The sequence below is a fragment of the Emys orbicularis genome, chromosome 4, assembly GCF_028017835.1.
Source record: "Emys orbicularis isolate rEmyOrb1 chromosome 4, rEmyOrb1.hap1, whole genome shotgun sequence".
Classification (NCBI taxonomy): Eukaryota; Metazoa; Chordata; order Testudines; family Emydidae; genus Emys; species Emys orbicularis.
In genome coordinates, this window is record NC_088686.1 from 8,054,684 (window position 1) to 8,068,329 (window position 13,646).

Genomic DNA, 13,646 nt, shown 5'->3' on the forward strand with positions numbered 1-13,646 from the left:
GAAACTCCAATAAATTCTCAAGCAGCATTTTTCTTACTTTGCCTATCTGTAAATTTCAATTATTATGGGTGGAAATATTTTTTCCATCAGTTTGTGAAATCGACGTTTACCGACATTTACGAATAAAAATTGAATTCTTCCAAGCCTAACTATATTTTCCATTGTCCAGGAAGTTTAGAATCTTCCCCTCGTGATGTCTACATAATAGGAATTGTTTAGATCCCTTACTATAACTGGAATTCAGACATGTCAGCCTCAGTGTTACCTGCATTGTGTTTGTCAGATATTAATTATATTAGTCCGGTTTGGTTAACTACTTCACATTCTCAAACAATTCTTCCACTTGGAATGAGTGGGGACACCTTGCATGAGTGTAAGGATGAGCTGGCCTGTTTGTAAGGCAATCTACCAACCCGAACAGAGCAAAGAAAACATGAAAATCCTAAGTACAGAGGAAGGCTTAGCCATGATCAAATTGGAACAAAACTGTTGTCCATTTTATGTTTATAATAAGAACCTCACAATGTGTAGTGTTGTGACAGTGTAATGACAAGCGGCTGAGGCTCATTTTTAAATGATTCTCTTTGAGAAAAAAGGCATTTTTTTTTTAAGAAAAAGCACTTGCTTCAAAGGCAGCTGTTACCCAGTTTGAAAATGACTTTTTAAAAAAACCCAACTTAAATGGGAATGCTACCGGGTTATGTCAAAAGTTTCTTCACATTCTAAGAAAGAAGATGAAAATATTTCAGAATGATTTGTTCTGATGCCTAGAAAGCATATGCCCTGTAAGAAGGTTCACAACCTCTAAAGACTAGTTCTTTTCTTTTGTTTCTTGAACAATCCCATTATTTGGTTAAAAGATTAACCACATGTAGTTATTGTCATGGAAATACGGTACAATTTCTCTGTTATGCACAGCCGAGATTTCAACTTGAGTGATGGAAAGGGCAGGAGCTTTCCAGAATGGGGGAATATAAATTAATAAACTAGATGGTCTATTTAAAATATGACCCTCTAACCGTGGGGGATTGGTTTTTATTGAGGAGTGAGAAGAAAGAGCACGGAGGAACAGAAGTGTAATCTCCTTGGGACTGTATTCCTGGCTGAACGCTGCTGCGAGCGTACTCTTTGTTTGGTCTTACTGTGCACCTTGTGAAGCTTAAATATAAACAACGTTTTTTTCATTCTTAACATCTTTTACTTAATACCCTGTGCAATGTTTACACTGCATGTTAAATTGTCTGCTTTCTCATCCTTGGAATACAGAGAATCAAAGGACACATTGCTACCTACTGTAGCTTCCAATAGAAAGACGTCTCATTCACCTCCCATTGACACTGGTTTTAAACCAGTCTATCTCCACTGACTTCAGCTGAGTTATTCCTGATTTACACCAATGTAAGTGTGAGGCGAATCAGGCCCAGGGGATCCTCATTTATGTAATTGGCTGAAATTAATTTTCCATTAAAAACAAGGAACGTGGGTCAGATTTTACAAGGTATCTAGATGCCTAAAGATGCAGATAGGCATCTAGTGGGATTTCCCAGAGCGTGTAGGCACCTAACTCCCATTGGCCACTAGGCACCTCTCTGCATCTTTAGGCACCTGAAGACCTTTAGAAATCTGGTCCTAGATACTCATCTGGTGTAACTCAGCAGAGGACTTATACTAGCATCCAATGCAGTCCTCCAGAATGTGCTGTAAAACGATGTATTAAATTAGCTTTGATTAATTAGCTATTCCGGATTACATATTATTCTGTTAACTGCAGCATAGCTGGAAAAAAACAACACTTGACAGAAAGCCATACTATAAATAAACATTTATGCAAAGCAAGACTAAAGACCATCAGGGGCCAGATCCTATCCTCTGCTGATGTAAACTGATGTAACTCTATTGACCTTAATGAAACTTTGGCCTCACTTTGATTTCTAAGGCTCTGCGCTCGTTTCCATCAGCTGAGCATCTGCCTCCAGGAATCAGAAAGAAAAATGAAGGGATCGGGAATGAAGTTAGCCATTGGGAAGCAAGAATGAAAAGGCTGTGGAGAAAGAACACTGGGATTCTAGTAAAATGCTCAGGCTTGGGGAAGTGCAGATTCTAGCCACTCTTGTTTTAACAGCGAATACTTTACTTTGCAAATGCAAATAAAGCTTTGTCTGCAAAGCGACTCCTCAGATCTTTCCCATGAGCATCATGTGTTAAAGGAATCCCTCTAGAGCCGGGCAACTATATGTCACAAGAAAGTGGTTACCTACAAAAGCTTCTTTCATAAAATCATAGAATCATAGAATATCAGGGTTGGAAGAGACCTCAGGAGGTCATCTAGTCCAACCCCCTGCTCAAAGCAGGACCAATTCCCAACTAAAACATCCCAGCCAGGGCTTTGTCAAGCAGGGCCTTAAAAACCTCCAAGGAAGGAGATTCCACCACCTCCCTAGGTAAAGCATTCCAGTGCTTCACCACCCTCCTAGTGAAATAGTGTTTCCTAATATCCAACCTAGACCTCCCCCACTGCAACTTGAGACCATTGCTCCTTGTTCTGTCATCTGCCACCACTGAGAACAGCCGAGCTCCATCCTCTTTGGAACCCCCCCTCAGGTAGTTGAAAGCAGCTATCAAATCCCCCCTCATTCTTCTCTTTTGGAGACTAAACAATCCCAGTTCCCTCAGCCTCTCCTCATAAGTCATGTGCTCCAGACCCCTAATCATTTTTGTTGCCCTCCGCTGGACTCTTTCCAATATTTCCACATCCTTCTTGTAGTGTGGGGCCCAAAACTGGACACAGAACTCCAGATGAGGCCTCACCAATGTCGAATAAAGGGGAACGATCACGTTCCTCGATCTGCTGGCAATGCCCCTACTTATACAGCCCAAAATGCCATTAGCCTTCTTGGCAACAAGGGCACACTGTTGACTCATACTTTCTCCAGCAGATGACATAAAACTGGGCCAGGCAAGTAAGTTAATGAATAATGCTGTCTTCCATTCAGTACCTTGACTGTGCTGCCTGCTCAGACTCTTACTGTCCCTAAGGCAGATACTAGTGTGTAGGTGGCATTATTCATTTTCTGTTTGTGCAGATGTGCGGAGCAGCAGGCACAAAATTAAGATCACAACAACTTTCATTTCATGACTCAGAAAAGATTCTCTCTTCTTTGCATCACTTGCCTCATCTGTTCCAACACCATCCTGGATCAACAGATATCCAGAGCACACATTAGTCAATTTGCCTCTCCCTACTGACAGCCTATTAAAGATTGGAGTGCCACCTGTGGAGCCCTTGTTTTCCTGCTGTGAGCCATTAAAATTGCCGTGACCTGAGATTCCCCAGATGATGCAATGGCAAAGATCCACCATCAGACAAGAGGGCTACCATGGACATGTTTTGGGAGGTGAAATTCTCTCCTGGGCAGATCAACCAATACAAGGCCCATCACCACTTAAAATCCCACTTGAAACCTATAATCTAGGGCCCAATCCAACTTCCACTGAAATCAGTAGGAGTCTTTTCACGGAGTCCACTGGGAATTGGATCGGTCTCCTAATCTGCTCTGTTTTCAGAGTCATGGGTGACACTGGTCCCGTTCAAAATCTATTGGCTAAAAATGCAAAAGCAACTTTAAAGAGATAGATGTGGAAAAAATGACAGCCCATCCTTCCTGATGCTCTGCCCCTCACCCTCAGGGGAAGAAGGGTGTTACCTCTTGTTCCATTAAAATTGAGCCTTCAGCTAAATTCAGAGCTCTTGCTTAGTTTTCTAGGGAAAACTGTTCAAACAGCTACATAGAGAAAATGCGATTCTAAAAGCCCATTGCAGAAATTTCTGAGTGGGTTAGAAATGCCAACTCTCAATACTGGTTTAAACTCAGTCACACTGCTCGCAGAGCACGGTGCCGCTCAGCATCAGTAAGGGTGGAAACATGTGGTTCATCCGGGTGGTGGGGGGCTCCCGTCAGCAGGTCTATCTCACTTGTGAGCGATGTTCCACCGAACGCCTGAATGAGGCAGTCGTCAGAATACATCAGGGAGGGAGAAGAGCTGTTTCAGCTAAAGAACAATGTTGGCAGAAGAACAAATGGGAATAAATAGACCATGAGTAAATTAGGCTGGAAATCAGGTTTCTAACCGGCAGAGGAGTGAGGTTCTGGAATGGCCTCCCCATAAGAGGAGCGGGGACAGGAAACCCTAACTGGTTTTAAGATGGAGCTTGATAAATGTATGAACGGGATGATATGCCGAGGTTGCCTGTGATAGCTGGGACTGGACTGCATGACCAGGAGATCCCTTCCCATCCTACGATCTTATGGTCTTACAGGGATGATCCTCTGATGCCAAGTCACATCAGGAAGAAAGAGATGATGGAGAAGAAGAAGATAAGCCCATGTTGATGTGCCTGAATGGCTGGGGAAGTAGCATGGTGTATTCAGGTACCCAACTCATAGCATACATTGGCTGTGTTTGTTAAGCTGCTTAGCTTGCACTATTAAAAACAAACGAATCAACAAAAAACGTGCGTGGGATCCATAGGAGGGGATGTGACGAGACACCTGACATCTCATTTGAGCTCTGCTGTACCTCAGTTTTAGTTCCTTTCTGCTCTTTGTGATAGCCCAGAAACACACTAGAGTCTGAAAGGGCCTCCTACTTCTGCATGTGCTAAGTCCAAGTGTGCCGAGTGAAATTTCAGCCCAGCCTACCCCAAAAGATCACTGCTGCAAGCCAGCAGTGAGATTTCTAATTCCAGCAGCAGGAACAGAACTGTGGCTAGCCATGCAGCAAGGGTCTGCCACAAAAGCCCCCTTTTTTCTTCCAATTTCCTTCTTGTATCTTTCTTTCTGCCAGTTGTGTGTGTATCCTGATTTGTTGCACATGATTGTGTTTGTGAAAAAGCCATAAAATATGATCCGGATGCCAGTGAATTTGTGCCGCAAGTGACTCATCAAATATTTCAATGATCTCCTGTGGCAGTTTCCTGCATGCTATGTCAGGGTAGCTGAATCCCTTAATTGTACAAAAGATGAAAAACAAATCTCTGTGTTGCACTAATGTGGGTTGTGACGGGGCATTTGGGACTAGGGCTAACACATAACAGATCTTTCTGCCAGACAAATTACACTCCCGACAATGACATTCCTACCCAATAAACCCCAAGCAACCAGAATAACGCCCCCAAACAACACTGAAACAAATCAACACAAAACAAGTACATCTAAAAACGCAATTACAAAAACATAACCCCAAGCAGAGTTTTTATCCCAAAAAAGGAATAAGTGCCAGTGACCTCATTGAGTCCACTAGGGATTTTACTATTGCTGTTGATACTACAGCGATGGGCAGCAGGCTAAAACTCTTAGAGAGACAGAACTAACCATGCCACGGCCTTTTCAGTGACTATCTCAGAAAACCTGTAACCATATTTAATCCTCAGCAAAAGTCTGGGTTGCCATTCTTGTGGTATAGCCTTTATAGTGTGTGTCTGTCTTGTCTATTTAGACTGTAAGCTCTTCAGAGCAGGGACCACCTACTCCTCTGTCTGAACACTACTTTGCACAATGGGCCCCCATGCTTGGTTGACTCTCAGGCACTGATGTAATAAACACAACTAATAATAAATAAAATAATAATAATAATTAATAACAAACATTATACTCTCAGATTTCCCACTGAGATCAAGAGGAGCTTGGGATGTGCAAGGAATATAGGACTTAGACCCATGTTGTGGTTTTCCCTTTGACAGAACAAGTAATCAGATTTGTCTGCAGAGAAAGTCCAGAGAGCAATTTTTGTATATTTTTAAAATGAGGCTGTTTCAGACCATAAAGCCATTTTCTTCTATGTTCGCATGAAGGCGTTTTCAACAGCTGCTGTAGAAAACAGGACAGCTAAGAAAAGGATTTCTCTCTTTATCTGGGTGCACTTTCAAAATCACTGCTCTCTGAAATATCTATGGTTAAATGTGCCCCAATGCAGCTAATGTTTTGAAATAACCATCTGAGAGAACGATACACTCAGCCCGCTTTCACTGGATGGTGAAAAACGGGGTCACTTGTTAAAGAGCTGTATAGAGGGAGTTGAATGGTCTCATTCCTAAGTAAAGCATACTGTATTTAACAGCAATTGAATGCGCAGTCGCGTATCAATATATAAACATTGCTTTCAAGGCATTCTTCGTTCATCATAGATTTAACCAATGATCATGTTCATCTTTTATTAAAATTAATGATACAAATGTAGCGCAAAGTATATTTTGCATGTAACCATTTTATAATTATGCAGGTGGTTCACAATCTTTGTCATTCCTTCTTGCAAGCTCCAGAGCGGTATTTGAGCCAATAATCCCTCTCTATCACTGCAGAATGACTAGGCAAATAGGAACAATATTTCTCAGTCTTTGAAAGTAGCTCTTTTAGCCAGGCTTGGTTGCATTTAAGGGCCTGATCCTCTGAGGGTCCCTGGAAGGGACATCTAGAGACCACTTGGTACCTTCCCAGAGGCACACAGCCTCCCTGCAGGATCAGACCTAAGGCTATGACTATACTGCAGCTGGGAGGTGTAATTCCCAGCTCGGGAAAGCATACACATGTGAACTCTGGTGCACTGAAAATAGCAGTGTGGCTGCGGAGGCGTGGGCAGCAGCTCGGGTGAGCCACTTGAGTACAAGCCCAGCTGAAATCCTAGGTACATACTCAGGGGGCTACCCCGAGCTGCCACGGCCACACGGTTATTTTTAGCACGCTAGCTGGGCCAGAGCTAGCGCATGTACGTCTATCCACGCTGGGAATTACACCTCCCAGCTGCAGCACAGGTGTGCCCTATGCGGAAATAGTTGGGGTTATTGATTTTGATGTATGAAATCTCAAAGGCACCGACTCATGCTCTGGCTTCTCTGTCATAAATTCAATTACACAACCATACCCCATTCAAATGCCAGCTAACAGACGATCCCCTCCTGCCCTAACATATCCCCAGCGGAAAATAACACTAAACCCCTCTCAGTCACTGTAGGCATCTCAGCAAGCCCTTCAAATACCTGCCGAAACTTAGCACGACTCAGGAGAAAGCACGATTTAACATTCGGATTCAATTCTCCAGGAGAAGAGGTAATGTGAATGAGAAATGATAACTTCAAACGGCATTAAAATCTAACTGTGCGTGCCCGTGTGGCACTCAAGACAAGACTTTACAGAGCAAGAATTCTCCACTAGAGTTTTATTTTAAAAAGACAGTAAAAATGAAGATACGCTAGCAAAGCCAAGCCTAATCAAGAGAACAAAAGCCCCAAAGCATGTATGTGTGTGCTTAACTCTAAAGTCACCAGGACTGCTCATGTGCTTAAACTTAAGCACATAATTAAGCGCTTTGCTGCATCAGAGCTAAAGAGCACCAAAAGATAAGGGGTTAACTAGAATAGACTCATAAAATATCAGGGTTGGAAGAGACCTCAGGAGTTCATCTAGTCCAACCCCCTGCTGAAAGCAGGACCAATCCCCAACTAAATCATCCCAGCCAGGGCTTTGTCAAGCCTGATCTTAAAAACCTCTAAGGAAGGAGATTCCACCACCTCCCCAGGTAACCCATTCCAGTGCTCACAAACAAACCATAATGAAAATACCTCTTACCCATGATGCTCCATTGTTTTGGAGACATTTACATGCATGATTTGGCGGGTAAGGTCCTCCACTACTGTGTATCAGCATAGGTCCATTGACTTCAAAGGAGATGTATTGATTTACCCCAGCTGAAGATCTGGCCCCGAAGGGTCCTCCATGTGAAAATAGGATGCTCTTGATAAATTTTTTGACATTCTCCTCAGTGGGAAACAGCTGTTTCTCTCACCCATGGTAAAACATAGCACAGCACTCACAGTAGTTGAGGGTTCATGTCATGTTAACACACTGATGGACCACAACATGCACGTGAGTTTCATTAGTAGGTCAATATGTTAGTCAGGCTGTGAGATGCAGCAGCAGGATGATACAGACATCAAAAGATCAGTGTGAAAACTACTAGTTGCTATCAATAATATTCCATTTTTATTAAATATTTATTTTTCTATAATTTTGAAGGATAATATCAATGTTTACTTTTAAACATTTCCCCCTAGTTTTATAGATTTAAATGCCCACAGTTGAAGGAAATTATGGGGAGGGAGGGAACATCAGGCAATGAAGGGGTCAAACAATAATGATTTAATGACAGTAGATATTGAAATTCAACAAGTTAAAGCTTTCTAACCATTGAAATATAAAAACAACATCATATGTCTAAATAAACAATGTAAATATCCTTCAACCAAACTCTAATAGTTCTCAGGCAGTAGTTTTCTTACTCTGCCTATCTGTAAATTTTGATTATCGATGGAAATATTTTTGGTCGGTTTGTGTGTGTATAGTGAAATCAACGTTTACTGACATTTACCAGTCAAAATCTAATCCTTCCAAGCCTAATAATATTGTACTTACAATGCAGCTATTGCAACCCAGCTGTAGCAACACTGCAGCTCTTTAAATACCAGAAGAACAACCCTCTTTCAAGCACACGTACAATATTGCCTAGTGTAGCACAGGCCTTTAATTCCTTTTCCGTTCGGAATAGCACAGCTGTCAAGCGAAGTGACAGCCTGTCAGTGTGGAGAACGCCCCCCATGCCCAATTTACACAGAGGACAGAATTACAGCGCGGCAGTCCTGGTGTATTCTCCACAGGGCTGTTTGCCTCCATATGTTGTGGCAAAACACGACATGAATAAATGAAGATGTTCCTGGAAAATTATTTCATTAGGGGTTGGGAGAGACAGGCCCACATGTCAATGTCTCTTACATCACAGATTTTCCACCTACTCCTTCCAATGTGCCCTGTCCTCCAGCTCCTGTTTATTACAGAGGGGCAATTATTTCAATGTTAGCCCAAGTAATGAGGCTGGGCTTTCATGTTTCATCAGAATACACATTTCACTGAGCCCTGTCTGCCTACATCCCAGTCACTTCTGCCCTAGTTACCTTAGACGGGAGGTCACCAACATGCATCTGAGCAGGCATGGTATGGTATTTACCAGCGGTGGATTTACCAGGCCAAATCATGGTTTTTTATCACTCCAGGAAAACCTAGTTAGTCCCCATTTAAGGCATTTTCTATTTTAAAGACTGTTTTGTTAATGTACACGACATTACACTTAGTTTTAGTTACCTATTCTAATTGTGGTTACATATGGCTGTAGATTAATTTAGGGTTGTGCAAAGAAAAAGCTAAACTGCAGTGGACATAATTAATATATATGATTATAATCCTGAGCATCAGCACGTCTGTGTACATTTCAGTTTGGTATTTTCTTAAGGAAGTTATAGGTGTCATGACTCAGATGTCAGTTTTCAATATTATATAAACAATAATCAAAAACGTGAAAATGACAATAATGTAGAGTTGTGGGCTTGAAGCAGCAATCAGAAACATACAGAGTTGCAGATTACCCCTCCAAGTCCTTTTGGCCACACAGCATTCTGTAGCAGACCAACTTTGATGTAGCGGATAGACCAACCCTCCGTTTTGAATGGATGTATCCAACGTTTGAAAAGATTCGTTCTATGCCCACTGAATTTGCTGGACACTGATGCCATTGCACCACCAGTTCTATGAAGTCAGATGGAATATCAGCATTCTTCAAATTCTTCCACCATGTTACAGGGGGAACTTTTTCTTTGATAGTGGATGAAAACATTGATTTTGGATATGGAGTTTCTTCCACTTTAAATGCTAGTAAATATGGCAGAAAGTCGGGATTTTTGCTGAGCAACCACTGTCTGGCAATTTCTTCTTGTTCAGCTGACAATTTCTTTCCTGCATATTTTGGATGAAGGAGGTTGGCCAACATGTGTACAGGAGTAATGGCCTCATGAAATCTCTTTTGTACTTTTGCTTTGTGTGCTGCAAGATCTTCATTTATCAGCAGATCCAACCCCATTTCGCATGAAACAGCAATTGCTGATGTGTCCCTTTGGAGTGTGTCAAGTGCCACAGCAACTGGTTTCAACTGACCGATCAAGTTCTTTGCTTCTTGGTAAATCCCTTGATTATTAATTATACTGACCACTTTCTCTTCAAGGTCTGCCTCATGATCACTCACAATCCTGAGATAATGCGGCCGATTTTTAACGTACGTTTCCAGGCATGTTATTTGACTGTTCCATTGTGCGTCGCCAGGGATTTGGGGTTGTACAGATCCATGGCATTCTTTTAACCAGGCTGCAGGCTGATGGTGATGATGAAAATACTTTTGTAAATCTATAACACGTGTCATCAAAGCACTTGGGGTAAGGTCTTGTCCAAGTAGATTGAGCCAGTGTGATGCACATCCGTACGTAACCAATGTGTCGTCATCTAGTTCCAAATCACTTCTCATACTTTGCATCATTCTCTCATTGTCTGTCAGGTAGCTCTTAACAACACAACCATACAGTTCATTGGCTAACTCCTTGGCTTCTTTTGCCAATGTAGCACAGTACTTTCCAGTCTTCTTATTGCTTCCACTATTGATACATAAACCACAGTTTTCCCTATCTGCACCCAGTCCGCTATCACTGGGTCACTGGGCACATTACTCCAGCCATCTTGTTTTAATGTAACTGCCTTTCCATGTAATTCATTGTGTGCTTCCACCCTCAAGCCATCAGTAACGGTGTCTACCAGTTCACCTGCCACCTGCTTTCGACTGGGTGCTTTGTAGCCTGGCCTTAGGCAGCAGATCATTGCTTGAAACGTTGGATGCTCATAAAAAAACTCTACAATCTTTCGTTTCAGTTCTGGGGTTGGTTTTGTTACCAACATATGCCTTCGTGGTGGAAAAACCGTGGCACTTCCTCCTCGTTGTCTTTGGCCGACCTGGATCTGGCTTTCTTTCAATGTGCTTGGCAGTGGCAGTGCAGAATTGTCAGTACTTTCGTCCTTAGCAGCTGATTCTAATACTCGCACACGTTTAGCCAAAGCCGGTGGTTCCAGCGTCTCTTTGTTCTTTTCGCTGCATTTTGCAAAATGTTTCCTCATACGGTCCGCCTTCCCACTCACTTTTTCTTTGCAATTTCGGCATCTAAGACTCTCTGTGCCACGTTCATGAACTCTCTCAAAATAACCATGAATCGGGTCAAGCGGTCTTCCACCTTTGCGCATCTTGAAATATTTCAACGTGAGTCATGGTACTCGCAGAGTTTAGCCAGCCAGGTCGAGAGACAGAGGTCTGGACTGGACGGTACGTTTGGCAGTTTACCTCAGAGAGAAACTTCTCAATCTGGGAATCCTCCGTCTTTGTTTACTAAACAAACAGGTAATTTTCACTGCTACACACAGAAGGGGAAGTCCCAGATTCAGAAAGTTCTCTTTGAAGTAGACAGCACCCAGCTTTAAGTAGAGACTCTTTTTTTGTTTTATTTTATTCCCTTTCATTAGAACTAAGCACACTAGATTATCGCAAATCTAGTATCAGATTGCTAGCTATTTTTCAGTCATTTTCATTCATGTATTCTAATAAAACCCCAGGTTCTGGGTTTAAACCGGTATTTACCAGCTCCCTGGCCTCAACTAGTTTTTCCCCGGGAAATTGCCAACTCTGCATCTCAGTCCTGGATTAAAAATGAATTTCTCAGCATGGAGAGAGGAGTGGGAATCGCAGCCCCCTCTCGTTATTCTGCTTCATTACAGGAGTCTCCTAACCCGCCCTTTGGCAAAGAAGGTGCATTATAAAGTGGGAGAGTGCAAGAAAGCAGCTGATCAGTATTCAGTAAAGCATGTAGCCGGGGAGCTGCCCACCCACTCCCAACCTTCCTCCTCACCTCCCGCCACCTCCAGATGACTCAGGGTACACAGAGGAGGTGCTCAGCCCACACACAGCCCTTCATCAGCAACGCTGCATCAAGCCCTGGCACTCTGTGCCCCAGGAGGCCGGCACCACTCGCCCTTTGCAAACCGTCATGCCCTGTTACCTGCCTAGCCTGTGCTCTGAGCAGATGCATCCGCACACCCTAGGCCAGCTCCCGCCATGCCTACCCCTTCCTTAGCCAAAATCCTCTCTGAAGTGCATGGGAGCCTGGGGAAGGGCGAATGACTGCAGGCAGCATCAGCCTGGAGGCTTATGGAGGACGTGCAAGAATTGCACTGGGGTGAACCCCCCCCCCCATGCTCTGCCCATTTCAGAAAGGAAAAGACCCCAGTTCCCAGCGCTTGGGCTAGCAAGGGAGAGGGGACAGCGAGCACGGCAGTGCCTAGGCACCCCGGGGACAGGCACTACTGAACAGCGGACAGACAGACAGACCCCCCCAGGTCTGCCCCCCCAACCACTCCCTCTCTGAGCGGCCCTTTGCCAACTCCGGCATCAGCACTCACCTTGTGCAGCTTCCACATGGCGCCCAGGGCCTTGACCTCGTGGCTGGAGTGCTTGCCCTCCTCCAGGCACTGGTAGCACACGGGCATCTTGCACTGCACGCAGTACATGCTGTGGTTCTCCAGCTCGTGGTCCGTGCAGGTGGAGATCTTGCGCGGGCTGAGCCGGCGGCTCACCCGGCCCTGGGCCGGCGGCACCAGGCGGTGTTTGGCCAGCGGGCCCCGGGGCGGGTGGCAGCGCAGGCGGCAGGGCTCGCAGTAGAAGACGTCGCACTGCTCGCACATCACCGTGGCCTCCTTGGGCGCCTTCTCGCACAACTGGCAGCGCAGCGCGGCCGCCTTGCTCTGCTGGTAGCGGTCGATCACCCCCTCCAGCACCCGGTTCTTGGGGAAGCCGCGCAGCCCCCGCTCGTCCAGGATGAGGCTGCGGTGGCACTGCGGGCAGGTGAGGCAGGCGTTGCGGGGCACGGGGGCCAGGCCGGCCGGGGGCAGGTGGGGCGGCGGCGGCGCGGCGGGGGGGAAGACCCGCACCCCGTTGGGGGATTTCTGGCACGGGGTGGTGGGCGCGCTGGCGAAGCCGCCGTAGGAGCCGTAGCCGCTGTCCGCCTCGCTGTACAGGCTCATCTTGTCCAGGTCCAGGTAGTCGTAGTCGGAGACGCCCGAGGCCCGGCGGCTCTGCGGGGACTCGGCCTCGGGCGTCTGCACCAGGATGTTGCGGGCGCAGGCCTGGCAGAGGTTGTGCGAGCAGGGCAGGATGAGCGGCTCCCGGTAGAAGGAGCCGCACACGGGGCATTTCAGCTCCTCTTCCATCTCGTCCATGGGCGGGCGGGCGGGAGGGACGCGGGGTCTTTGCGCGGCGCGGGCAGCGGCGGCGGCAGCAGCACCCTGGCCAGCGAGCGCCCGCCTGCCTGCCCGCCCCGCGCTTCACTGCCCGCCGCGCCGCGCCGCCCGCCAGCACACCGCCCCGCGCGCCACGCCCCCGCCGCCCCATTGGCTCAGCCCGCCCGCCAGGCTCCGCCCCCCCGTGCCATTGGCTCGGCCCGCCCGCCGGGCTCCGCCCAGGCAGACCGCGGGGGCGCTGCGGGACTAGGGGAGGCGGCGGCGGCGGCGGCGGCTCCCCTGGGGCCTCTTGCAGGCGTAGGGGGAGACCGGGCGCTGGGCGTCAGGGGAGTGTGTGGCTCCGTTCCCAGCTGTCTCCGCGCCGGATCACTCCGGGCCTCAGTTTCCCGGCGCTGGAAGGGGACTGTACGATTCTGGGGGGCAGGGACTGGCTCTCGC

The 13,646-nt window shown here is 46.2% G+C and overlaps 1 protein-coding gene across 1 annotated transcript in view; it reads right to left on the reverse strand.

Moving 5' to 3' along the window:
• Positions 1-13,178, reverse strand: part of TRIM9 (tripartite motif containing 9) — a 130,481-nt gene extending 117,303 nt beyond the window's left edge. The window contains exon 1 of the mRNA XM_065403238.1: positions 12,372-13,178. Coding sequence (XP_065259310.1) covers positions 12,372-13,178 — 807 coding nt within the window. The remainder of the gene's footprint in view (positions 1-12,371) is intronic.
• Positions 13,179-13,646: the final 468 nt, after the last annotated feature.